The 25,003-nt window shown below is 36.5% G+C and overlaps 1 protein-coding gene across 1 annotated transcript in view; it reads left to right on the top strand.

Annotated features, from left to right (window-relative positions):
• Positions 1-25,003, top strand: part of DNAH12 (dynein axonemal heavy chain 12) — a 56,364-nt gene that overhangs the window by 19,064 nt on the left and 12,297 nt on the right. The window contains exons 27-57 of the mRNA XM_071550030.1: positions 661-906; positions 1,171-1,290; positions 1,765-1,874; positions 2,647-2,830; positions 3,543-3,683; positions 4,568-4,651; positions 4,735-4,923; positions 5,562-5,681; positions 6,445-6,633; positions 6,972-7,123; positions 7,829-7,967; positions 8,053-8,219; positions 9,341-9,596; positions 10,443-10,742; positions 11,335-11,513; positions 13,049-13,241; positions 13,333-13,494; positions 14,265-14,459; positions 15,259-15,392; positions 15,632-15,794; positions 16,218-16,298; positions 16,537-16,713; positions 17,476-17,607; positions 18,036-18,125; positions 19,506-19,646; positions 19,766-20,007; positions 20,345-20,492; positions 20,960-21,105; positions 22,100-22,314; positions 23,004-23,196; positions 24,003-24,195. Of these exons, the coding sequence (XP_071406131.1) occupies positions 661-906; positions 1,171-1,290; positions 1,765-1,874; positions 2,647-2,830; positions 3,543-3,683; positions 4,568-4,651; positions 4,735-4,923; positions 5,562-5,681; positions 6,445-6,633; positions 6,972-7,123; positions 7,829-7,967; positions 8,053-8,219; positions 9,341-9,596; positions 10,443-10,742; positions 11,335-11,513; positions 13,049-13,241; positions 13,333-13,494; positions 14,265-14,459; positions 15,259-15,392; positions 15,632-15,794; positions 16,218-16,298; positions 16,537-16,713; positions 17,476-17,607; positions 18,036-18,125; positions 19,506-19,646; positions 19,766-20,007; positions 20,345-20,492; positions 20,960-21,105; positions 22,100-22,314; positions 23,004-23,196; positions 24,003-24,195 (5,181 nt within the window). The remainder of the gene's footprint in view (positions 1-660; positions 907-1,170; positions 1,291-1,764; positions 1,875-2,646; positions 2,831-3,542; positions 3,684-4,567; positions 4,652-4,734; positions 4,924-5,561; positions 5,682-6,444; positions 6,634-6,971; positions 7,124-7,828; positions 7,968-8,052; positions 8,220-9,340; positions 9,597-10,442; positions 10,743-11,334; positions 11,514-13,048; positions 13,242-13,332; positions 13,495-14,264; positions 14,460-15,258; positions 15,393-15,631; positions 15,795-16,217; positions 16,299-16,536; positions 16,714-17,475; positions 17,608-18,035; positions 18,126-19,505; positions 19,647-19,765; positions 20,008-20,344; positions 20,493-20,959; positions 21,106-22,099; positions 22,315-23,003; positions 23,197-24,002; positions 24,196-25,003) is intronic.

Genomic DNA, 25,003 nt, shown 5'->3' with positions numbered 1-25,003 from the left:
GGAAAAAATGCTGTATGAATATAGTTTTGCATTGCCTTTGTTGTAGTCTTATTTAAAAGGGCTGTTAGTGAATAACACTTAATAGAGGGATTGAATTTTCTTGGATTACCTGATGAAATAAGCTCTTTGAGATGATTGTTTTGACTACCTGAGCTGTTTCACTGAGGAGGCTTGGCTAACTGAAAGTAGAGATAATGCAGCACATGCAGATTTCTTAAAGAAAGGAAGTGCATTCTCTCACCTTCCATGGACCATGTTTTCCTTTCTCACTGCTGTGCTGGGTGTGTATCTGTGCAAGGGGCAAACTGCATTCTTGAGACAATGATGAGGGACAAGAACTGAGAGGGACAGTGTCTTTTCTGCACTGGATTGCACCTTGAGATGGATGTTGCAGGCAGCTTACTTAGGTTAACTTCCTAGGGAGTCATAAGCTGCAAACATTGATAATTCTATTTCATTGGCTCCCAAATGTTCTGCAGGCCACTGCTTTCCAGTGTAACTGTTTCAAATGATCTACAGTACTTCACTGAACATGCCCTTACTGTTTCCATGAAACACCATGATGGGATTAGCACTAATCCATACCCTGAGAAAGTTCTGAATTACTTTCCATCCCCCAATTAATTACTTAAAAGACATTTCTTTGGCTATGTATTGCAGGTTCTTTTCCGAACAGTAGCCATGATGGTTCCTAACTATGCTCTGATAGCAGAAATTTCACTCTATTCCTATGGATTTTTGAATGCCAAGTCCCTGTCAGTGAAGATAGTCATGACCTACAGGCTCTGTTCGGAGCAGCTTTCCTCCCAGTACCACTATGACTATGGCATGAGAGCAGTCAAGGCTGTGTTAGTGGCTGCTGGTAATCTGAAGCTGAAATTTCCCACAGAAGTTGAAGATATATTGGTGAGTTCCTGAGGGAATAATTCTTTAAGGAATTTTATAGATGCCTGCAGTTCTGAAGGCAGTTCCACCATATCTTGTCACACCACTGATCCAGTGAAATGAAGATAATAAAATACATGCACAAATTGCACAGTTGGGCTTAACAGCTTATCAAAGACACCACTTAATGACCTGATCTTTGTTACATATTAGATTATTCTAATTACTGAACAGTTTATTCTGTCTTTTAATGGGAACAGTAAAATGTATGTTTGTTTCTTCTAGCTTCTCAGATCGATTAAAGATGTGAATGAGCCCAAATTTTTGTCCCATGATATTCCTCTGTTCATGGGTATAACCAGTGACTTATTTCCTGGCGTTGAGCTTCCTGAGGCAGACTACAGTGTAAGCACTCTTGTAATTTTACCTTAATCATAATCATTGTTGGTTGGTTTGGGTGATTTGCTTTTTAACCAAGTGCAATTAATACAGTGAGTTATTGCAAGATCAGTAAAATTGCTGAATATTTACAATGACACTTAGTATCAAAGAAAATTCTTTTATCTGTTCTGAATATAATCCACATCTGAGTTCCTTTACATTCAGAAGGATTGTGTCCCACAGGTTGGAAACTGACCTGCAGATCTGCCAAATTTTAGGCTCTCTCACTGATTTCTTTCCTAATTTTTGGACATAATGAAGTGAAATTAAGCTTTCTGGTTTTATTTTATTTACAGCAACACTTAAAGCATAACTAGTAGTATTTCAGTTACTAATTAATTTGAAACTCTTACTGATGAGCATAAGCTGTTATACTGTAGTCCAAGACAGTAATTTAAATTGTAGCAATGATGAGATTATGATCTATTTTGATTTTAGGATTTTCTGGAATGTGCCAATGAATGTTGCATTCGGCATAATGTCCAACCTGTAACAACTTTTATAGAGAAAATTATACAGACATATGAAATGATGATTGTTAGACACGGGTAAGGTTTTCATCACTGTTTTGCAAGCAGTATCTTTTGTAATTTTGACTTAAGACTGTAGTAGTTTTTTATACCCAGTTATAAAGGGTCTTAAGGGTGGCAAAATGTTGCTACTTGTATCGGAACAGTTGATAACTGACACTGCTTTTAATGTCCCAAAATTCTTATGCCTGTATGTCTGGGGAATTGTTCTGTCCTTGATATCAGACATAGCCTCACATATATAATGATTTTAGGTGCTGATAACAGTATGGTGAAGACTTAGAACTGTAAAAGTTTGTCTGTATTAAAATAGTAGTTATCAGATCTGTGCCATTTTATTTATAGCTTTTATTACAGAATAGTAATTCCCTGGAGAGAATATATACAATATGACACTTGCCATATGATGGTTAATGTTCAGCTCATTAATTTATCTTCTCTGTCAGACATTGTTATAGTCACATCCCTCTGCTGGGTGACTACAAAAGTTTTCTGTTTCTGCTCTTCCAGTGTTATAAACTGTATGATCTCATTTAGCAAGTAAATGAACTAGTGTGGTCACAAAATCTAAGTTTCAGAGGACAACATGCATACAGTGCATGTGCAAATTAACTAGCTTTGCTGACATTATGTTTTGTGTATACAAAGCAAATTTACTTGCTCTGCTCTTTGGAAATGATGTGAAAATTAGCTTTAAGCACATGGTTGATACTGTTGGCCTTCAAGTGATCTGTAAAAGCCTAAATTGCAATCAAATGTATTAATAGCAGTGTTTTTTTCCATCTAACAGCTTCATGCTGGTAGGGGAATCTTTTTCTGGGAAGACCAAAGTTCTACATGTGTTGGCAGACACACTGTCCCTTATGAAAGAACGTGGCTATGGTGAAGAAGAAAAAGTAATTTTTAGAACTATGAATCCAAAAGCCATCACTATGGGTCAGCTTTTTGGGCAGTTTGATCTGATATCCCATGAGGTAATGTATGTTTTAAAAATAGTGCTTCCTGCATGTGTTGTCAGATTTCTATTGTTCTGGATGGTAAACTGTTGAATTCATAATTTCATGATTTTCAACACAGTTGAGAACATAATTGTAATTTTTATTTTAACTTAATATTTTTATGGCTTTGTTTTTAGTTAGTGTAGAAAAACACTGTACCCAGTTATATAGGTTTAAATATGCAAACAAAAAAAAAAAAAGAAAAAGCAAAACCATTTTGAAGGTCATCATCCTAATCTCATTTCATCCACACTAGGAAATCATCTCAAACTTAACTGTATTCATTTATCTGTCTATTCTTTACCAGTCTAATTAAAGTAATGCAAAAACTATGCATAAAAATTTATGAACTCATGTGTGAAACTTTGGTCTGGAGAAGTAACAATATGGAGAAGTGAATGTGAAATAGTAAAACTTAAAGTGACTAGAGAGAAACAGATGCCAGACAGAGCAGAAGCACATTTTTTGTTACATTATTTTTTTCAAGTGAAACCCCCTCTATTTTAAAGTTTGCTGATGTTGCAAGACCCTCAGTGAAACCGTGAAGTTGTTCACTGCTCTCTGCAGAACAAAAGAGAATAATGAAAAGGGAGGGATAATGGAAGCAAAGGGAAAGGTTTCTGTGGCTGGAAGCTCAGGCTGAGCTCTCTCTTTGTCTCCCTCCCCATTCCCTTGCCTGCCCCTCCAGTGGACGGACGGTGTGGTCGCCACAACCTTCAGGGAGTTCGCCTTGTCTGAGACCCCTGAGCGCAAGTGGGTGATCTTTGATGGCCCCATCGACACTCTGTGGATAGAAAGCATGAACACGGTGCTGGATGACAACAAGAAGGTACCAGCCAGTGGAAATCAAGGCCTAAATAAAATAATGTGACATTTTGGAAATACTCTTCTACATATAAAACCCCAAATGCAAACTGCAGTGTGCCTGGCATTTGAAAAGAGCAAGGGCCAGGTGGCACTGGTGACAAGTTGTAAGCTTCTTTTTTTTTGTGGCTTTTGTTTGGGGTTTTCTTGTTTGTTTTGTTTTACTTCATTGGGAATCATTATCACAGGATCAACTCATTGCTGAAAGTCATTAAATATATAGTATTTCCTTAATGTCATTGTAATTTGGTAACATAAATAATTGAAATTTTAAAAATTGCAATAACTTATATTCAATGTCAATTACATGCTTTTTAAACCTGAACAAACTTAGACACATTTCAAGACAATCCCCAGACACAAAGGGTTGTAATTTCAAAATAATACCTTCTGAAGTCAAAGCTGAAACCTTACAACACTTTTATAAACATGCCCTGGGAATCTCAATGTGAATATACAAATTAGAGACATTTTAATTTTAACTAGATGATAATGTGTCAAAACACTCAAACTGAACATTTATTTTAGTAAGTAGGTGTGGTGAGTCTCCAGCTGGAATGCAATAGCAACAGATACCCTTTCTCCTCCCTGCTTGCTGCCTTGTCTCTATCCTGGATTGTAATGGACCTACTAGTAGGTTACTGTAGAGTACTATGATTTAAGTGAAGAATTTAGCTAAAACTCAATAAAAATCTATTGCTACAGGTGATGTAAAATTTTATGTAGTTGATCTTACCTTTGGCTATACTTGTTTTCTCTGATCTTCATATAGAACTCTCCTGTGATAGGAAGTATCATTTACAACTAATTTTTTTTCTAATCTTACAAATGATTTTTTTTCCTTTCGAGCTTTGTTTGATGAGTGGGGAAGTCATCCAAATGTCCCCTCAGATGAGTCTTATTTTTGAAACAATGGATCTTTCCCAAGCATCAGTAAGTTTTGTATTTACTGAAACTATAAAACAAAGTTCAGTGTATTAAATGTACAATAAAACAAGTTTACCCTTTTTCTTTAGCCTGCTACAGTCAGTCGTTGTGGCATGATTTATTTGGAACCTTCCCAACTGGGCTGGAGGCCACTTGTTACCTCTTGGTTAAGTAAACTGCCTGAACCTCTGAACAAAAAGGAACATCAGGATCTTCTGGAGGGACTTTTTGATTGGTTGATATCACCAGCATTAAAAGTCCGTCAGAAACAGTGCAAGGTATTTTTGGCACTGCCTCCTGCAGTGGCTACTGGCCATTTCCATTCTGTTACCCTGGAGGACGGGGACTGCTCCCTCATGAAAAATACAGTTAGAAAGAATATGCAGCTCTTGGGACCAGTTTGGAAAGTTAAAATGAGAATGTTACCTAAAGCTTGAAATTTATCATAGATTCCACTTTATTTTTGAAAGTAAAGTAAGTAGTTAAAACACTGAATAAAAAGCTTTCCCAAGAGAATTTTGTACATTTTTAATTCTTTAGAAGTATCATGTTGAATAGGGAAGTACTGTTTTAAGTGCTAGGGGAAATGTATGTGTACTTCCCTGCAAACTCAGCATGACAGTGCTTAGGATTTTGCTCATGTGTTGCTATGTTTTCTTCTGTGGGTTTTATTTTCATTTATATGACTGTAATGGTCACATGGTAGGCATGGACATGGTTAGCAAAGTAAAGATCTTGGCGCATTTCAAACATAGAGGAGGGTAAATGATCTTTTGAGTAAAAGTCAGCATATACCTTGCCTTTTAATGTTTGTTCAGAATTAGCTAATAATCTAATTCTTCTAGTATTTTAGTTCCAAAAGATACATTAAGTGAACACACACCAAGTGTAACACCCAGCCTTTTGTATCTCTTAGGAACTGGTACCTACAAGCAACACCAATGTTGTTGTAGCTCTCACACGGCTTTTTGAAATGCTGATTTGTCCAACTGTGCAAGATGATCCCACCAACAAAAGCATCCGGGCCTGGATTATGGTTGGTTTTTTTAACCTATAGAAAAATGTGTATTTGTTTCTGCATGTGCCAGTTTTCAAAACAAGTGTACTAACCAAAATGACTTTAATTTGGGAATAAGAAGCATGTAAAACAAATTCACTGCCTCCTTGTTCTCTCTCCCCACACTCTGCAGGTGCCCATATGAGACTGAAGTCTTGCAAGTAACAAATATTATCAAAAATTTTACTATTTTTCCAATTAACTGGGATAGTGTTTTCATTAAATGTGCTTTTTAACTAGCCAAGAAATTAGCTGAAGCAAAGTGTCTTCTTTCCCTTAAAGGAAATAAATGTTCCTGTAACACTGATTGACTTGGCTGTTGGAGCAAAATTTCCTTGGGATGAGTGTTTTATGACAATTATAATAGTTGGATCCTCTGTCTGTATGATTGTTCTTAGGAAAAACTGAAGAAAATAGAATGTAAAAATAGTTCTTTAAAATAGAATTAGAAAATTCCTAGATCCTGATTTGTGATTAGAACTTTTCTCAGGCTTTGTCATGTGACATAATGCTTTAGTCAGTGGTTTTTATTTTTTGTCATATACATATCCTTGAGTAAGAGTTCTGTGTGCTCTGCCTTTAGTCAGGTTTCTGAATCTCTTTAGACCAAGGCTGTTCAAGGGCAGTTTGTAACACCTCTCTGCTTAGCAGTATTTTTCAGAATTATGTTTGTTAATCAGCCTGTAGAAGGTTCATGCAATATGTCATTTTTTTTGACAATTGGTAATCTTTGCCCTTGTAGGGTTGCTTTGCTTTTGCCACGATCTGGTCCATTGGTGGGATTTGTGATGCTGACAGCAGGATAATTTTTGATAATTTCTTGAGAGATATTTTGTCTGGGAAATCTACAACAGATCCTGTACCAATGAGTGTGGGAAAATGGGAGTGTCCCTTTGAGGAGAAAGGCTTGGTCTATGACTACACATATGAGGTAGGATTGGCTGCTTTGGCATTCACTAAATTGATTCCTACAGTAGGAATGGAAGGAAAATACAGCTTAAGTGGGGATTTTAACTTTACTTTGTTAGGCTTTTCTGTGTGGGATTGTTTGCTTTTGCTGAACAAAACTTTGAGGAAAACAAAGGATTCTAGGTATGTAATTTAACTTTTATTACTGAAGTAAAACAAACTAAATGTATGAACTTCTGAAACATTGAATATTCATTACTTTATTAAAATTCATTATTTTAATTTTTCAAAAGTGAAGTAGTAGAGAAAACCCTTCATATGTATCACACCAATCTATTTTACACCTGTGATTCTTCCTAGCTGAAAGGCAAAGGAGGTTGGGTTCATTGGAATGAATTTATTGAACAAATAAGTTGCAGTGATAAAAATGTGAAGATTCAAGATATTATTGTCCCAACTATGGACACAGTTCGATATACCTACTTGTTAGAACTCTTCATTACCCATGGAAAGTAAGTTGCTTCAACACAAATTTCTGAAGTTTTGGTCATACATAGAAATATCTCTTTTTCTTTCACTTGAGTTCATTGTTTTTATTAAACCCTCAAAGTTTATTTGGCCTTTTAAAAATAGGCATTTGCTACAAATTATGCAAACTGTCTAAAATTTTGGTTTGTGTTTTTTTATGAAACCTTATTGTAATTTAATATTAGTCTCATTCTGATGATGCTGTTAGGACAGCCCAGAGAGTTTTTGTACCCTCTTTCTCCTTTAGTAATTAAATGCGTATTTTATCTTTTTTTCCCCTTGGTTAATCAAAATCAGTTACATTAGCCATGTTCAGATCATGTAAGAGAATGAAATAAAAACCAGCCTCAGGTTTAATTCCAAAGCTTAAAGCTTTATGAAGTTTGAACTGATGCAAGACCTATTGGGGAAATCTAATTCCCATGTGTGTTCATATACCCCAACACCAGGAGAATGAGGGAATGAGAAATGTTTATTTCTCTTCCCATTTTTTTGCTGGTGGAAGCAAACTAAAACTGTGAGATGGTTTAATGGATATATTAAAACACTTCAGCTTCTTCTTTAGGCATGTAATGCTTTTAGAGATAGAACAAGAAGGGCAAGCTAGTAAAACCTTTGACTGCTAATTACATTTAGTTTACAATATGAGGTTGCTGCAGTTTCTGTGCTTGCTTTCCCTCTTTGTGCAGGCCACTGCTCCTCGTGGGACCAACAGGCACCGGGAAGTCTGTGTATGTCAAGGACAAGTTAATGAACAACTTGGAGAGGGATCTCTACTTTCCCTTCTTCATTAACTTTTCTGCCCGAACCAGTGCCAACCAGACCCAGGTTAGCAGAGCAGATAACTGAAGGTCAAGAAGATGAAGTTGTGAATATCTAATCTATGTTTTTGTTATTCTCTTTTGCATTCTAGAACATTATTATGGCCAGGCTGGACAAGAGGCGCAAAGGAGTCTTTGGCCCTCCAATGGGAAAAAAGTGCATTATTTTTGTAGATGACATGAACATGCCTGCTCTGGAGAAGTATGGGGCACAGCCCCCTATAGAGCTTTTAAGACAGTTCCGTGACCATGGATTTTGGTAATGATTTGAAATACAACTGAAAATTTTTTGCTGCATTTGCTGTTATAATTATTCATTCCCTTGAATTTTGTTTTCAAAAGTTTTTTGAATTGGTTTGTAAATGTTAAAGTAGATTTAGTTTATATAAAAAATACATTTTTTAAAGTTGAAGCAATTGATATATTGTACTGTATGGACTTCTCAGTTTATGAAATTGATCATAATACTCATTTTGAGTTTTTCAGAATGTTTTATTGCTGACCTTCCACAGCATTAGACTATATTAAATAAATTATTCATTTACACCTCGATTTTACTTTTTATGTCTGTGTTTTTAATTGTTTCTATTTTTCTAGTGCAGTTTCTTGTTATTTCTTTCTCATGCTCCTGAGAGGGAGTTGGCAGTTTTCTATACATATTTATTTATATATATATATATATATATATATATATATATATATGCAGTTATATAAAACTTTCTATTTGAATCTTTACATTGGTTTTTCCTGTCATCCACAATTCTGTTAGTCGTCAATTTTTTTTTTCACAAGATCTCTAAAATATTTTTTTTAAATTAAGAATTAAAGCAGATCTGGTGATAGTCATGAAATAAAATAAGCTGAAGGTTTTCCCTGCTTTGGGGGTTTTTGGCTTTGCTTAAATGGGAAGATTTGGAGTCCATAGTCTCCTAAGGTTCCTTCCAGTCTGGATTATTCTATGATTCCAGGCACTTCTCAGTTAGTCTTGTGATTCCAGGCACTGCACAGGTATCTGTTAGTCTTGAATGGAGATATTATGTCTTGTCACATTACAGTTTCAATACTCATGTCACAATTTCCTATCAGGTTTTATGTAACCCAGTTCAAACAAATAAACTTTCAGGCCAGCATTTGATGTGTTGGGATTAGCTGGCATACAGTTAAAGGACTAATTGTTTTTTGTTTTCTGAGGGGTGTGTTTGTTTTAAAAATATGAAATCTATACAAATATATGTAATAGTAAATCATACATACTCTATTTTTAAAATATTTTTAATTACCTGTGTTATGCAGCAGAGTGCTCAGTAATATCAATGCATCTGAGCTGTACCAAAGGTGTTATATCCGTACCTAAATGTCACACTACATTTTATTTTGAAGGTATGATTTGAAGGACACCTCTAAAATCACCCTTGTGGACATACAGTTACTGGCTGCCATGGGGCCCCCAGGTGGGGGCAGGAATCCCGTCACGCCGCGTTTTTTGCGGCACTTCAACATCTGCACCATCAATTCTTTCAGTGATGAAACAATGATTCGCATCTTCTCCACTGTGGTAGCTCTTTACCTACGGGCTAATGATTTTCCTCCTGATTTTGCCACAATTGGGAATCAAATTGTCACTGCCACTCTAGAGGTAAGAGACAAATATCTTAATGAAAATTTCTGTTCAGTTTGTTCATTGCAGTTCCTTTGGCTCTACAGTAATTTTCTTGGTGAAGGAGGGATTTTAAGTGTTTTGTTCGTTATTCTTTTTAACATAACAGCCTCATCTGCCCTGACAAAATTGTTTTGGTATTTGCTACTGCAGTAACCTTCTGATTCTAGGAAAATGGTCTTTGAATTTGTGTTAAAGGGGACTCTGTGGTACTTCTACCACATAATGTCATGTGGGTGAGACTGGAATCTCTTTGCGACCCAACAGGAAGCTGTCATATGCAAAGATAAAAGGAAACTATCAGTTGCAACCCTTTAAAAATTCCTTCTCAGACAGACTAAGAATGAAGAAAGCACTCTCTACACTTTGCTCCTTCCTCTCCCAGTTTTTACATTACTGCTGGGCACATCACAGCAGGCTGAGAAACCCATCAGGAACACAGAGCTTTCTAGAGTGACCCCAGTATGCGAAAATATCACGGAAATGTTGTGAAATGGAAAGCCATTAGGCCCAGCTGTATGGGATTTCTACATGATTTGTGAAGTTCAATTGTACAGATTTTAGGGAGCATCTCATTGCAATGTACCATGTGCATAAAACAAGAATGGCAACTGGGGACATTTTTGCAAAGAAGTATTTAACTGCATGAAGTACATCTGATAAGATCAGAGAGGACTTGGAGATCTTCAGGTTTCATTAGGATTTAAGTATGAAATTATTTTCTTGGAGAAATAAAATTTTATAAGACACTGAAGGATTATATAATAATATAGGTGGTGTTACTGTTTGGTTGATTTAATTGTTCTTTGTTGTTATTTTCTGAAGGTGTATAAGAAAGCCATCCAAAACCTTTTGCCCACACCTGCCAAATCTCATTATACATTCAACCTGCGGGACTTCTCCCGGGTCATCAATGGCTGTTTGCTCATCAAGAAAAGTGCAGTGGAAAACAAGCATGTCATGATTCGGCTGTTTGTCCATGAGGTGTTTCGTGTCTTCTATGACCGTCTGGTGGAGGATGATGACAGAGCCTGGTTGTTCAATCTGGTGAAAGACATTGTGAAAAACCATTTCAAAGAAGCCTTTGATTCACTTTTTGCACACCTGAAGCAAGGAAAGGCACCTGTGAGTGTCACATTTAACCTGTGGCAAAATAATTGCTTTTCTCACAAATTTAGGATTAGAAAGTTACTTAATCACAGGTGAAAATTTGGATCAAATGTGCTCCAAATTTTGAGTTGAATTTTGCAAAATGACATCATTGGGGGGGAAAAAGTAAAGATTAAAATTGTTTGGAAGGATTTAAGTGTTATATGTAAATATTCTTTTCAAAAAATACTACATTCAAAATGTGAGTAAACTTACTACTTTTCTGTAAAAGAAATTTGTGTATAGATGAAATGACTTTATGGTCTTAGTTATCCATTTCATCATGTACATCTGTATAAATTTGGTGCAATCAGAAGGCCATGATTAGGAGATTGTTAGTTGCTATTTGAGCCAATTGTTTACCAAGAACAAATTAAGAGTAAGTGTATAGTTGAATGCAAGAAACAGAATTTTGAGGTGGATGTTTGTGAGTCAAAATACTTTGGAGTGCTTGTTCTTGTTTCTGGGGTATTTGTCTAAATTCTGCTTTGTTTTCTAAGATTCCAGTGAAGAATATGTTCATAAAATATTAAACTTGGCTTCATAATTTGCTGAATATTTTCTGTAGGTAACAGAAGAGAACATGAGAAGTTTGTGTTTTGGTGACTACATGGTTCCAGACCTTGAGGGAGATGAAAGACTTTATATTGAAATTCCAAGCATTCGGGAGTTTGGTGATGTTGTGGAGCAGTGTCTGGATGAATATAATCAAACCCAGAAAACAAGAATGAACCTTGTTGTTTTCAGGTGTGTGTGATCTGTATTATTAGGAGCTTTAAGTAGCTGATAATTCAGTATATTTACTTTTGTGGACTGTAGTTTTTGGTGTGTCTCCTCCCCTTTATGCGTCCACAAAGGTGTTTGTGGTGTGGGAGTAAAGTGATTTTTCTCTTATTCCTCTGCTTTTTCTACCTGAAAGTAAATCATGAAAGTTTTTCTCCTAAGGAGTAGCTTTGAATATTTTCTTTAGTTGTTACAGAAACACTAAATAGAAGCACTGACTCAGGTGGGTGCTGTGCTTCTGCTAGGGCTTTGTTCCCAGTGCAGGTGGATGCCAACTTTGCCTTTGCCTTTGCCAAGGACTCCAAGAGTGGGATGTGGCACAGTCATGGCCATCTCTCTGCTCTGGTGCCACTCAGCACAGCCCTGCCCCAAGCTGGCCATGTACCCAGCTGCTGTTGCAGCTGATCCTGTGGAATTCCAGGCTCTGCAGGAGCCCTTTGTAATCTTAACTTGTGATCAGGCAGAGCTGCAACTGAGACAGATTAGAAGGTCACAAATCCTTGTCTCTATTTCTGGAGATTACTGCCCCTTCCTGATTGCCATTGGAATATGACACATTTGTGGATGTGATTAGGGTTAATTTAAACTCTGCTAACAGCAGCTTATTTTAGTCTAGGTCATTTTGTCAAGCTGGATTTGTGAGTACCTGTATATCCAACTAGGCTGGAGTTTGAAGAGCTGGAAGCCTCTGACCAGAGGCCAGTTCCTGAGTTGTAGAAACAACATCCCAGTGACAGCAGCCAGGATGTTTGGCTGCAGCCTTAGAGTTCAATCTCATGCATAACATCTGGATTTGATTCCTTTATTTTTTAAATCAGTAAAAATAAACAAGAATTTATCTTTCTTGAAAAGCTTGCAAGTTTTTTTGAAGCCACTTTTGGCTGCTGCTCATGTTCTTTAATTCCCTCATGCCCTGTGCTTCAGCAGGTGATCTCCTGTAGACCTTGCTTGCATATTCCCTGATAACCTGTGCTTGTGTTTTCACAAGGACTCTCAGTGATGTGCAGGTCCTGCTTCCTGAAGATGTTGTTCTGATGTCTGTTTCACATACAAGTTATAAAACATTGTCAGAGGGAGAAGAAAGGGAGGTGTTTGTTGATACAACCCATTTTCCCCCAGTGGTTACTTGAAAAAGATATTTAAATTGCTGTATTTCAAGAAAGTTAAAACTGGTAATATTGCTATGATTTTGAAGTAGAGGATTAATGATTTTTGTTTCCTTTGATGCATTTATTCTTACAGTACTCCTGTTGTTACTGCTGCCTATTCCTTCTAGTAATTTGTAGTAATTAAGCTACAGATTGTATAATAAAAGAACTGTTAGTTTTATTTTATTTTGTGAGGCACACCCACACTCCTTCTTCCTCTCCGCTCCACCCCACCTGACAATGAGAAATTAGTTTTGGAGATGCTACTTCTTTATTTGTTTCACAGATTTAGAGGTGCATAAATGTGTGTGTAGTTGTGCCCTTCTGGTGATCACCACACTCCAAATGCAGGTACATGTTGGAACACCTGTCTCGGCTGAGCCGGATCCTGAAGCAGCCAGGGGGCAATGCCTTGTTGATTGGAATGGGAGGGAGTGGCCGGCAGTCTCTGACCCGTCTGGCAGCATTCATGGCAAGAATGTGGGTTTTTCAGCCAGAGATCTCTAAGACCTATGGTACAAACGAGTGGAAAGAAGATCTGAAAGTGAGTATTAATAACCTGCCTATGTTTCGCCTTATTTTTGAGGAAGGACGTTTTGGAATGTACAATATTTTTAACTGTCTTGCATTTTCAGAGACTTCTGAAGAGTGCAGGTGTAAAAGGCTTGAAAACTGTATTTCTAATCACAGATGCACAAATTAAAGAAGAAAGCTTTTTAGAAGATATTGACAGTGTCCTCAACACTGGGGAGGTACCCAACCTTTTTGCAGCAGATGAAAAACAAGAAATTTCAGAGGTATCTTTAGAAACCATATTTAATTTCACCTCCCTTTTCAGCTATTTTGTCAGTTCAGTGTGCAGTATGGCTTTTGTACATTTGCACTTAATTGTGTGACTTCTTTTTTGAGGCCTTGGATAAATCAAGCAGTTATTAATAAACTCACAGAGTAGCTTATGCCAACCACTAACTTTAATTCTGCCCTGGCATTCTGTTCACAAACCCATTAAGTTGTAAGTTGGAATGTTCACAAGTACCCTGTGGCCATAGTGAGTTTTGTAGTGTATTGTGTAGGAGAAGAAAACATCATAATGTTTCTACTGGTCAGTTAAGGACAAAGATATTTTTATAAGAAAACATGGCCTGACTTTGTCAAGGCTCTCTAGGGCAGTAGGGCACTGTTAGAATCTCAAAGTCTTGACACTTCTACCCAGAGAGAAGTTGGGCAAAGGTGCTCCAGAACTTTAGGCTCAAGTAAACTTGCAATGTACTTAGGCAAGTTTTTTTTAAAAATTGTAACTGAAATCAGACTTGAATTTTCACAAAAAGCAGTCAAAAATTGGGAGGAAGGGGCATCAATCTTTGTATACACCAACTTGAAAATTTAATGCTAGCAAGCAATATTTGGAACTGTATCCTTGCTGTCTTCTATTTTATTTCACCTCCTTCATTCACAATAAAAGATTCCATTTCATGGTGATGCTGTCATTGGCAGGATTGCCACAGGACTTCTGGTGTACTTAATGAGAAATGATAGAACTTTTTTTATGCCCTGTGTTATTCCTAAGGGTGTTCGTGCAGTAGTTCAGACTGACAGTAAAGGTGAAGAACTCAGTCCCTTGGCCTTGTTTGCATATTTTGTGAACTTCTGCAAAGAAAACCTGCACATTGTGGTGGCATTCAGCCCAATTGGAGATGCTTTCCGCAATCGGCTGAGACAGTTCCCATCACTCATCAATTGCTGCACTATTGATTGGTTCCAGGTATGGGAAAATATTTGTATTGTTTCCTCAAGAAGCTACTTCAGTTTCCTAAGGCTCTACATTTTTTTGTCCCTCTAGATTCTCTTTTGTCTTCCTTGTAGAAGCACTCCCTGTTTTTTTGAATTTTAAAACCATGTAGTCATTTTCTGTAGTGTTTTGGGAGCTCTTTGATTTGCAATTTCAGTGTTTCTATAACTAAATAAACTTACATTTTATTGCTCCAAATTTCTGAAGTAGTGAGTAGTCTTAGTTTGATGGTGGTAATCAGTCATTGTATTACATAATGTGTATGTTTTAAAGGGATAGAGAAACCATTTCAGTGTGACTGTAAAATGATCTAAATTCGTGCTGCCTGTTAAGCAGATCATGCATCATAGAAACAATTAGAAAACACAAATCCTGTTGTGTATCAGTAGATCTTTTAGAGCAAAATAAAACTTGGAGAATTCCTGTAGTTAACCATCCTCGCTGTGAGCAGTATTGTTCTCACTGAAGCACAGTGAGCTCTAGAGCTTGGCCCAGTGCTGATGTCAATTAATTTTTCTGCCAAAGGATAACATCAGATACAGAAATGGTTGGATAGAAAGAAATTGTGCAGCTTTGAACTAGAATATCCGTCAGGAGTTCCCAGAAAAGATTGCTGTGTGAGCTAACCCTTCTATGACTTCCTTGTTCTTGAGGCAAATCTGGGACTAGTGTGGCTCATTCTGGTGTTTTGAATGGTAAAAACTCATTTTAAGGTATGAAGACTGCCTACAGTTCAATTTTACAAATTCTTTTCTCTTTACTTCTGCCTCAGCCATGGCCTGAAGATGCCCTTGAACGTGTGGCCAGTAAGTTTTTAGAGACACTTGAGCTCACAGACACAGAGCGCCAGGGAGTTGTGCCCATCTGTAAATACTTTCATACCTCAGTTTTATCACTCTCTGAAAGGTCAGTCTAGTTCTTTTGAAAACAACCATTAATTAATAAAATAGTAGGTGATTGAGTTGAATTACCACTCATATTTATGTTAAAAGTTAATATAACTATCTGCCTGCATAAAAATATCTTAGAAAATAGTTGAAATTGTTTACTCCTATTATTCATCAAAGAGTTACATAACTTGGCTAACTGAAAAAATGAACTGAAAAAATATATGGAACCTTATTCTTACCCTTTTTTTTTAATAGGTTCTTACAAAGCCTGGGACGCCATAATTATGTTACTCCTACTTCTTATCTTGAGCTTATTGCTGCATTTCAGAGACTTCTTACCGAGAAACGAGACAGTGTAATGAAAGCCAAGAGAAAATATGTGAATGGGCTAGAAAAACTAGCTTTTGCTGAGGCACAGGTGAGGTAGGACAAACATGGAACTGAAAACAGAAAATGTCAAATGAGGGTCCTTTCCTGGAGAAGTCAGTCAAAAGCACAACTTCAGATTTTGTTTAGCTTGATCTTCAGCAGTAAAACTCTAAGAAATGCAGTTTGCTTTTTCTTCCCCTCATGTTAGAACACTTGTGCTGGAGACCACACATCTCTAAGCATATATTGCTAAGCAGTATGTGAACACTCACTTTCCTAGATGGTTAACATAGATCTTAAAATTAGACATGGTACATATGAGATAAAAGGAGTCTTAGAAATGTTTTGATTTGAAACTCTTATATCCTTCTATCAATAAATTAGTCATTAGGTAAAATCTAGGTCTTACAGAAATTGCTGGAAATTGTGCTTCACCCTTTTGAATCCTACTTGATTCTTTTGCAATGCACAGGTTGCTCAGATGAGAATAGAACTAGTTCAGCTGCAGCCCAAACTGGAAGAGGCTAAAGTGGAAAATGCAAACATGATGAAGGTAGAGTTATACAAATGCAACTTTGTGGCTTTTATTCTAAGTGTGTGTATACTGATGTCACTGACACATGACTTTCAGAGTAAGAGTTGAGTTGAGGATTTGGAGCTCACTTCTTGTTTACAGAGGTTTGCAGTATTGTGAAACTTGCCATTCCTTATGGTTGTATCCTTAGAACTGAAAGAAAATTACATTCTTACTGTAAGATACAATATAAAGCCCACTCGTGTTTTTTCCTTAGATAATAGAAATAGAATCTGCAGAAGTAGAAGAAAAAAGAAAAGTTGTAAAGGTAGATGAAGAAATAGCCACAGAAAAAGCTGAAGAAGCCCAGACATTGAAAAATGAATGTGAGACTGACCTGGCAGAGGCAATACCTGTCCTGGAGGCTGCAGTTGGTGCTCTTGACACTTTGAAGGCAAGATAATCTAAACTTCAGCATTTGAAAGTGTTATTTAACTCTCTCAGTTATTTGGGGAAGATTGAACTAAAATGAAAAGAATTAAAGTGTGTTATGTTTCTCCAGTTTTGGCAAAGGAGAGGCCCTGTACAATCGTTGTTCAGCATTTCCTCTTATGTACTCAGAATACTGGGCAAGGGGGAGTGCATTTAAAAAACTGTTTATTTGCAAAAAAACCCACTTGTGGGAAAAGTAACCAAAACCTGAGATGATCATCAGTGGGATCAGCTGAATTTCGTCTTTCAGCTGAGTTAGTGCTGACCAGCAGTGTGTTACATAGCATTTGTTTGTGACTAAGAATTCCCTGGATCTTTGTTTTCAAGGTTTTGTCCTTGTCATGACTTACATAGGATTTGGAAGCTGTATTATTGAGAAAGTACTGCAGGAGTTTAGTATAGTAGGAGTTTAGAAGAATACAAGATGTCTTTGATGACACAGTAGTGTATAAAAGTATTCTACCTGGACTGTTTAAAACATAATTTTATTTAATCATTAGTTTACAGTTTGCTAGCATTTATTTATTTCCCTTGCATAGGATACATTGATGGATATTGTTAATTGTTATGCTAACACTGTATCATGCTTTCTAAAAGTCCTCTGTTGCCTGTTACATTCATTGGTAATGGTGTTATAATTCCTTTTTTTTTTCTCTCCGTTCATTTATCAAATGGTGAGAAATAATATTTGTCATAATTTTTTACATGTGTTTTTTTATTGTAGCCTTCTGACATAGCAGTTGTCAAAGCAATGAAAAATCCTCCAGCTGGTGTCAAACTTGTCATGGCTGCTGTCTGTGTCATAAGAGGGAAAAAACCTGAGAAAATTGCAGATCCTTCAGGGTCTGGAGGCAAGGTAAGATGGCAGTTTGAAATAAAAATGTAATATGTGTTCCTCCAGCACTTGTACAATAAACAAGATTACCCAAGGTCCAGTAAAGAAGGCAACTACTTATGGCCTCTGTCCATCACTGTACTGAAAACTCAGAGTTCTTTATTTTCCAAATTTTGTAATGTGCAAAGAGAACACATTTAGTTTGCTTGACTCATACATTGATAAATAGATAATTCCTAACTTCCCAGAGACACTGTTTACTCTTTGGTTTTAAGTATGATTTGAAGGAAATGTTTGATCTGGTGGACTTTCTGCTTTGTTGGCATTTCAAGGGGATGCAAGGTCATGGGTATTAAATATGCCTGTGTTTGAATTAAAAGAGGCTTGTAAATTTTTGTTTGCTTGTTTGTTTTAAAGTCTGAAAAGATATTTCCTACTGTGTTTTGTAGATTTTGGATTATTGGACTACAAGCCAGAAAATGCTTGGCAACATCAGTTTCTTAAGGGAGCTGAAAAGCGTTTCCGAGAGCCCTCTTCCAGTAAGGCCTTTTCAGTGATTTTTACCATGTAGACACTTTCTGGCAGGGAGAAAAAGTAGAATTAGAAACTAATGTATTAGAGACCTCATTTGTCCAATCTAGTCAGCTTCCATGATCACCAGGGATCTTTACAACAAGATTAGGCCAAGAGAATCAAACTTCTTCAGGGTGAGCCTTGTGTGTGACATCTCAGAAGGTTCCCCAGGGTGGTGGTCACAGCACCAAGGCTGCCAGAGTTCATGAGACATTGGGACTATGTTCTCAGGCCCATGGTGGGATTTCTGGTCTTGTTCTGTGCAGAGCCAAGAGTTGGAATCACTGGTCCATGTGGGTCCCTTCCCATATTCCATGATCCTGTGAGTGGGAACAGTGTATATGATAATTTTCAAAGTATTTTTCCAGCCTCTGGCACTTTAAATGAAGGACTTCCAAAACTAATGTGCTTTCTGTGTGTTTAGCAACTTTCAGTGGTTCTCTCTTCTGTCATTTCTCTACTTTCTGGATCTACAGGATCTTTGCACAAAGCATTCCAGAATTGTGTCTGAAGTGGCATGAGGAGCTGCCTCTGTTTCTTCTGAACCTGCATCCTTTGTACCTCATTTCACATATTCTGCTTTGCAGGATGATTGAGGGTTTTTTTGGAACCAGTGAACATTTGGTCCAAACCTTTGTATACCTTTTTTTTTCCTAGTTTTTCTGAATTCAGCATTATAAACTTTTTTATAATTACCTGCCGTGGGTGTCTTTTTTAATGTTTGTTTCTAATTGTACTGTTTTGATTGAATGAATGATGATAAAATGTGTAGTATTTTGTTAATTATACTGGAAGATATACAATAAAAGCAGAAATATGTATACTTATAACTGTATTTCAAATATAACCATTTCTCCCAAAGGTCTTGCTATCTGAGAGTGTGATTCTCACTGCTTACTGAATTCACTGGAAATTGAATATGCTTTGACCTTTATAAAATCTGGTATCCAAATTTAGATTTTGTTTTAAATTAGTAGAAATACATTTTTATAGTGATCCCTCAAGGTTATGTCTTGAAAAAAAGATGGCAAATTATGAAATTAATGTGTTTTCCACAATGGACAGTGTAAATTAAGGCTTCTGTGTGACTGCAATGCTCTTAACACCTGGGAGCTGCCACATGGAAGATGTAGCAAATGCAGGATTATAAAGGATAAGAACAGGATTAGGTTGGAAACAGGAAAAAACCCACAAATAGTGATAGGAAAATCAAAATAAACAAATGTGGTTTCTCCAACAGTTAACACTGAAAGGTTCTTCTCTATTTCACTATGTAGAGAACTGGCCATCAATCAGTTTGATTTCCAGGTGAACCTTTGCTGAGCTCCAATGCCTTTGTTTCCCAGGATGCCATCATGCAGAAGATTCGGACTGAATACCTGACTAATCCAGAGTTTGACCCACAAGTGGTGGCTAAAGCTTCCTCAGCAGCAGAGGGTCTGTGCAAATGGATTAAAGGAATAGAAGTGTATCACAGGGTGTCAAAGGTGTGGGTTTTATCCCAGTCCCTCAGAGCTGTGGAATCTTCCCTTTGCTCTGTATATTCACCCTTAGCCTTGTGTTTCATACTAATCTAAGCATTTGTGTGTTGATTGTAATTGAGTAGGAGGTTGAACCCAAGAAGGAGCGTTTAAGAGTGGCTGAGGAGTCCTTGGCAGAGACAATGACACTCCTGAATCAGAAGAGGGAAGAACTTGCAGCTGTTGAAGGTCGTTTGGCTGCTTTGGAACAAATCTTCACTGAGAAGACTGAAGAAAAGGCTAATTTAGAATTCCAGGTTGATCTGTGTGCTAAAAAACTGGAACGAGCAGAGAAGTTGATTGGAGGCCTTGGTGGAGAGAAAACAAGGTCAGGATAAAGCAAAATGTCAGATATAACAGGCACTGTAGAATGGAATTTGGATTTCTATTCTCTGAACCTTTAATAGTGTATTTCTGTTGGAGGACTGTACTGCTTAAGAATGTCTGTGCCCTTGAAATGTTCCTGATTGTAATGTAAAAATATGGGCAACAACACTGGGAGAATTGCAGAGAAATTCTTCCAAATGAGAATAAAATACATAAATGAGGTTTTCATATTGTCCACCTGAAGCTGAACAGTCACAACAAAAAGTTGACTTTTAAGGTCGATATCATTAATATGGAGGTTTTAGCACCATTTTTTCTGTATGTTCTCCTTGTCACAGGTGGGATCAAGCTGCAAAAGATCTTCAGGAGGAATATGATAATCTGACAGGAGATATTCTGATATCAGCTGGTGTCATAGCATACCTGGGAGCTTTTACTGCTGCATTTCGACAAGAATGTACCAAAGACTGGAGCAAAGTCTGCCAGGTTAGTAGCTTATCTTAGATTTAAAAAAGTATTTAGTCTTTTTCACACTGCTGCAAAAGGCTTCAAAAATTCCTTGTCATTTATTTAACATTAGCCTAGTAAACCTCATTAAGACAAATGGGATCAATTCTGCTGTTCCAATATTCTGTTGATTTGAATTTAATTAAATCAGTGAATTTACACTGACAGTAGCATGTCATTGACTTTGTAGGGCTTGATTATTGCTTAAGTAAAATCTCAGCATTTTCTGTATTTTGCTTTTGAATGGAAGAATTACATTTAAAATGCAGTTATTGGAACCATGGTTTTATTTTTCCCAGGTTTTTACTTATACATGACTTACTTCAGACTCATATAAGGAGATTGCACTTTGTATTGAAGTGGCATATAATAAAAGGTGTAAAGAAACACAGAATAAAGACAAATGGAGTTTTCTTCTTCTTTTTTTTTTTTTTTACCTTTTCCAGGAGAAAAATATCCCTTGTTCTGAGAATTTCTCTTTGAGTCAGAACCTTGGAGACCCAATAAAAATCAGAGCCTGGAATATTGCTGGTTTGCCAACTGACACATTTTCTGTAGACAATGGGGTCATTGTTGACAATTCAAGACGTTGGTAGGTGACAAAAAAGTTTAATTTTCAAATCCAAAGAAGTTCCTCCTCTTTTAAAAGAGAAAATTAAATATCTAAAGACAATCTGACTTCCACAGAACAATATAGTTGAGAACAGGAGTGGAGTCTTTATATTGCTCTCCTGTGCAATTTAAGAGGGATAACATTTCAGAGGTTTGTGTACATCATTGAAAGCTTTCCTTTCAGGAGATGCAGTGCTCTTGGATGAAGCTGTTGGGGTTTTTTTCCCTTTTTAATTGTTTTTAATATTTTGCTTTGTTCCCAGCATAATCTGTTTTAAAACTGCACAGAAATCCTCATTCTTTACATGGTTAATGACAGGATTCAGGTTATGTACTTTGTAGGGTTCCAGATCCCACAGTCAAATCAGGTTCTTCCAGTTAGAAGGTTATCAGATGAGAATTTTATATTTTATAGGTATTTTTTGTGTGGGAAACTCTCTCATGCCTGACTAATTGAAACACGTATGTATACATGAAATCAGCACATGCAAAGGGAGACAAAGCTGTTGAATGAAATTAAAACATTATCACCTTTCCCTGCCCTGCTTACATTTCCTGTCTTATACTGGCTGAAATACCAACATCTCAGATTAAATTCAAAGCAATTGTTGGTTTGGTTTTTTTTTTAAGTGAGAAAGGACACAAGAAGGAAGTCAAAATTTGTAAAATTTAATAAATTCTAAATATTGAGAATTCCAGGGGAGAGGCAGAACAAGATTTTACAAGAATTCTGCATTCTAGTATATTTTACTAAAAATGTTATAAACCTTTTTAGCAAATTTTGAAACTATTTTTCTATTACTTTTCGAATTCTGGTAAAACAGCTCTACATCCATTTTTCACTGATCTCTTAAAAACAACATAATCAAAATTGTATCACTTCTTCCTCGACAGCCTGACACATAAACATGTAAAATAGTTTAAAAATTTGAAAAACTCCTGCAAACACTGAGAAACTTTCTGATATGTTCCAGGCCTTTAATGATTGATCCTCAAGGGCAAGCAAGTAAATGGATCAAGAATTTTGAGAAGGAAAACCGTCTGAATGTTATCAAGCTCAGTGACATGGATTACATGAGAACTGTGGAGAACTGCATCCAGTTTGGGACTCCGCTGCTGATGGAAAATGTTGGAGAAGAGCTGGATCCATCTCTTGAGCCTCTGCTGCTCAAACAGACCTTTAAACAAGGTACAGCAACATTAATTCTGAACAGCAACATGAATTCACGTCCAGCTTACAGTCTCTGGTGCTGTGTGATGGTTTGAAATGCTGCACAAATCAAGGAAAGATGTTGAGGCCTTTTGCTTAAGGCACAATTTTCCTCTCTCTGACACTTGCTAATAGCTATGAATTTGGTTTTCAACTTTTAATTTCCTCCTATAAAATGACAGAAAAATGCAGATAAAGACAAATATGTTTCCCTTCCTTCTTACATGGTTTATCTTTACTGGTTTTGTTTTCATGTTCATAATTTTTAAAAGAGAAAATAAACACCTTTTTTCTCTTTTGTTTGTTTCTTTTTTTGTTGTTGTTGTTTCCTCTTGCAGAAAACTCAAGGAAAGAGTAGTCTGTAAGAATATAATATTTGAGAATAATTCCACAGCTGTCTGTTCTCATCTCTAGTTTTGTTTTGTATATGCAAGTTGAAAGTACGGTAGTCACTGGATTGACTTGATTTCACCTGCTAAGAGTAGAATGTGGCCCCACTGAATTCTCTGAGAATTTTTCAGATTATCAGATCTATTTTTTTATTTTTACTTTTCAGGAAATTTGTCATTGACAAGAAGTTTGCTTTTACTTGATGAAAAAATTGGGGTTTTTACCTGTAAGTAATTGGAGTAGATAAGTTTGCTTAACATGTTTGCTCTTAATTTTAGGAGGAATGGAGTGTATCAGACTTGGTGAATCTGTTATTGAGTATTCCAGTGATTTCAAGTTTTTTATTACCACAAAACTAAGGAATCCACATTATATGCCTGAAATTTCTACAAAAGTTTTATTACTCAATTTTATGATAACACCAGAGGGACTTGAAGACCAATTGCTGGGTATTGTTGTAGCAGAGGAGAGGTGAGTCTTCCTCTATGCAAACTGCCATTAAGTTTTTTATGTCAGAATTCCAAGGAAATGAGAGATTAATTTATTGCATAGCAAAATGAATGTTACATGGTGTGAATGTTGCCCAGAAACAGCTTTAAAGAAAAATTCAAAAGTTTGTTGTGGAAACAGATTGTTATGTTTACTGTGGAGTCAGTGTACACAAGATAATTATGTAAGAGATGTGAAATCATTGGTTGTTCATGACAATTTTCACCTGAAATACTCCTTGAATATTAGAAAACTACGTAAACATTATTTGAAGTATAAATCATTATTATTATTTTTACAATGGGACTGAGCTGCCAGACAAGGTTGCAGAATTATAAGAATTTCATTTTCAATTGGTATAAGATAAATGCAAAGCACCTCTGAAAGTAATTATGGGTTGTATCAGAACCCTCAGAGAGACACATAGAAGTAGCATCAGGGTTGTACAGACATGTCTGTGCAATTGGACCAGACTCAGTTTGCTAAAAAATGTGTTTCCAGCAGTAAACTGGTTCTGCATATCCTATGGAGTCTTTTCAGACAGCAGAGTTATGATAAAGGAAAAGCAGGATGCCCTGTTGTTTGTGAAGTGCTGAGATGTTAAAGATTGTTTGCAAAGACTGAATGGCAGTAAATCTGTACTCACAACTATAAAAGATGTTGAACAGCACCAGCTGATGAGAATGTTCATAAACACTGTAGAAAGAGGGAGTCGTTTCCCTGGGCTGCGTTTGCAGGCAGTGGAAGATGAGCCTTGCCTGATTTTGTTGTCTGTTTCTCTTCATTAGGCCAGATTTAGAAGAGGAAAGAAATGCTCTCATCATTCAGTCTGCAGCCAATAAAAAGAGTCTACAAGAAATTGAGAAGAAAATTTTAGAAACTCTACATTCATCTGAGGGGGACATTCTAGAAGATGAGACTGCCATCCAGGTCTTGGATTCTGCTAAAGTAATGGCTAATGAGATCACAAAAAAGCAGCAGGTAAGGAGAGTGCGTGTGTGCTTCCCTCAATTATACTTAGAAACTAAATCTTAAATTTGCCACTAGCAGAAAGGCTCTGAGCACAGAACAAGGAGCAATTCTGTACTTGTGAAATGTGAAGAGAAAGAAAATTGTATTAGTTCTAGAATCTTCACTGGTATTTTACTCAGCCTTGAATTTAAAATGTTTTAAAGTATGTGTATCTGTCTGTAAGAACTGAGTGAAAAGTATTAAATTCTGAAGTTAAGGTAACATGTTAAGATAAAGGAAGGAGCTACTTTTAAAAAGAAAAAAAGGTATTCAAGGAGATATTAGTAATCAAAGTGACTAATAAAGATATGCAAGATTCTTTTGTTTTACTTAATGCATAAAATACCAGCTGAAGTCAGTGAGCGCTAAATAATACTGGTCAGAGAAAAAATTAATTTTTTTCTTTACATTTTTTAATTACTATAGACTTAAAAGATATCAAATACTAGTGTTTTCTTTAAGCTGATGTTTGTTTTATTGATATTTGTTATCAAATGTAATCTCAGGATTTGTCTGATAGTCAAATTTTGAAATATCATTATATATTCAAAGTACTTTTGTACAAAGCCGATTTATGGTAGAATAACTATAATTTAAATACATAGTAAGTGTGTTTAACTGCAGAGTTTAAATACAGTCAGTCATATTTTTAATATATCAAATGCATTGATACTTTTGGTGCATGGAATCTGTGGTGCCTCCTGTGTTTTCATTATTGCCCCCATAGCACAGGTAACTGGACCCCAGGTAACTGGGGCCAAGTCATGTTACCACCCAG

This window comes from Pithys albifrons, chromosome 3, assembly GCF_047495875.1.
Source record: "Pithys albifrons albifrons isolate INPA30051 chromosome 3, PitAlb_v1, whole genome shotgun sequence".
Classification (NCBI taxonomy): domain Eukaryota; kingdom Metazoa; phylum Chordata; class Aves; order Passeriformes; family Thamnophilidae; genus Pithys; species Pithys albifrons.
The sequence above is the reverse complement of the archived record's forward strand: the minus strand, read 5'-3'. Positions and strand labels throughout refer to the sequence as shown.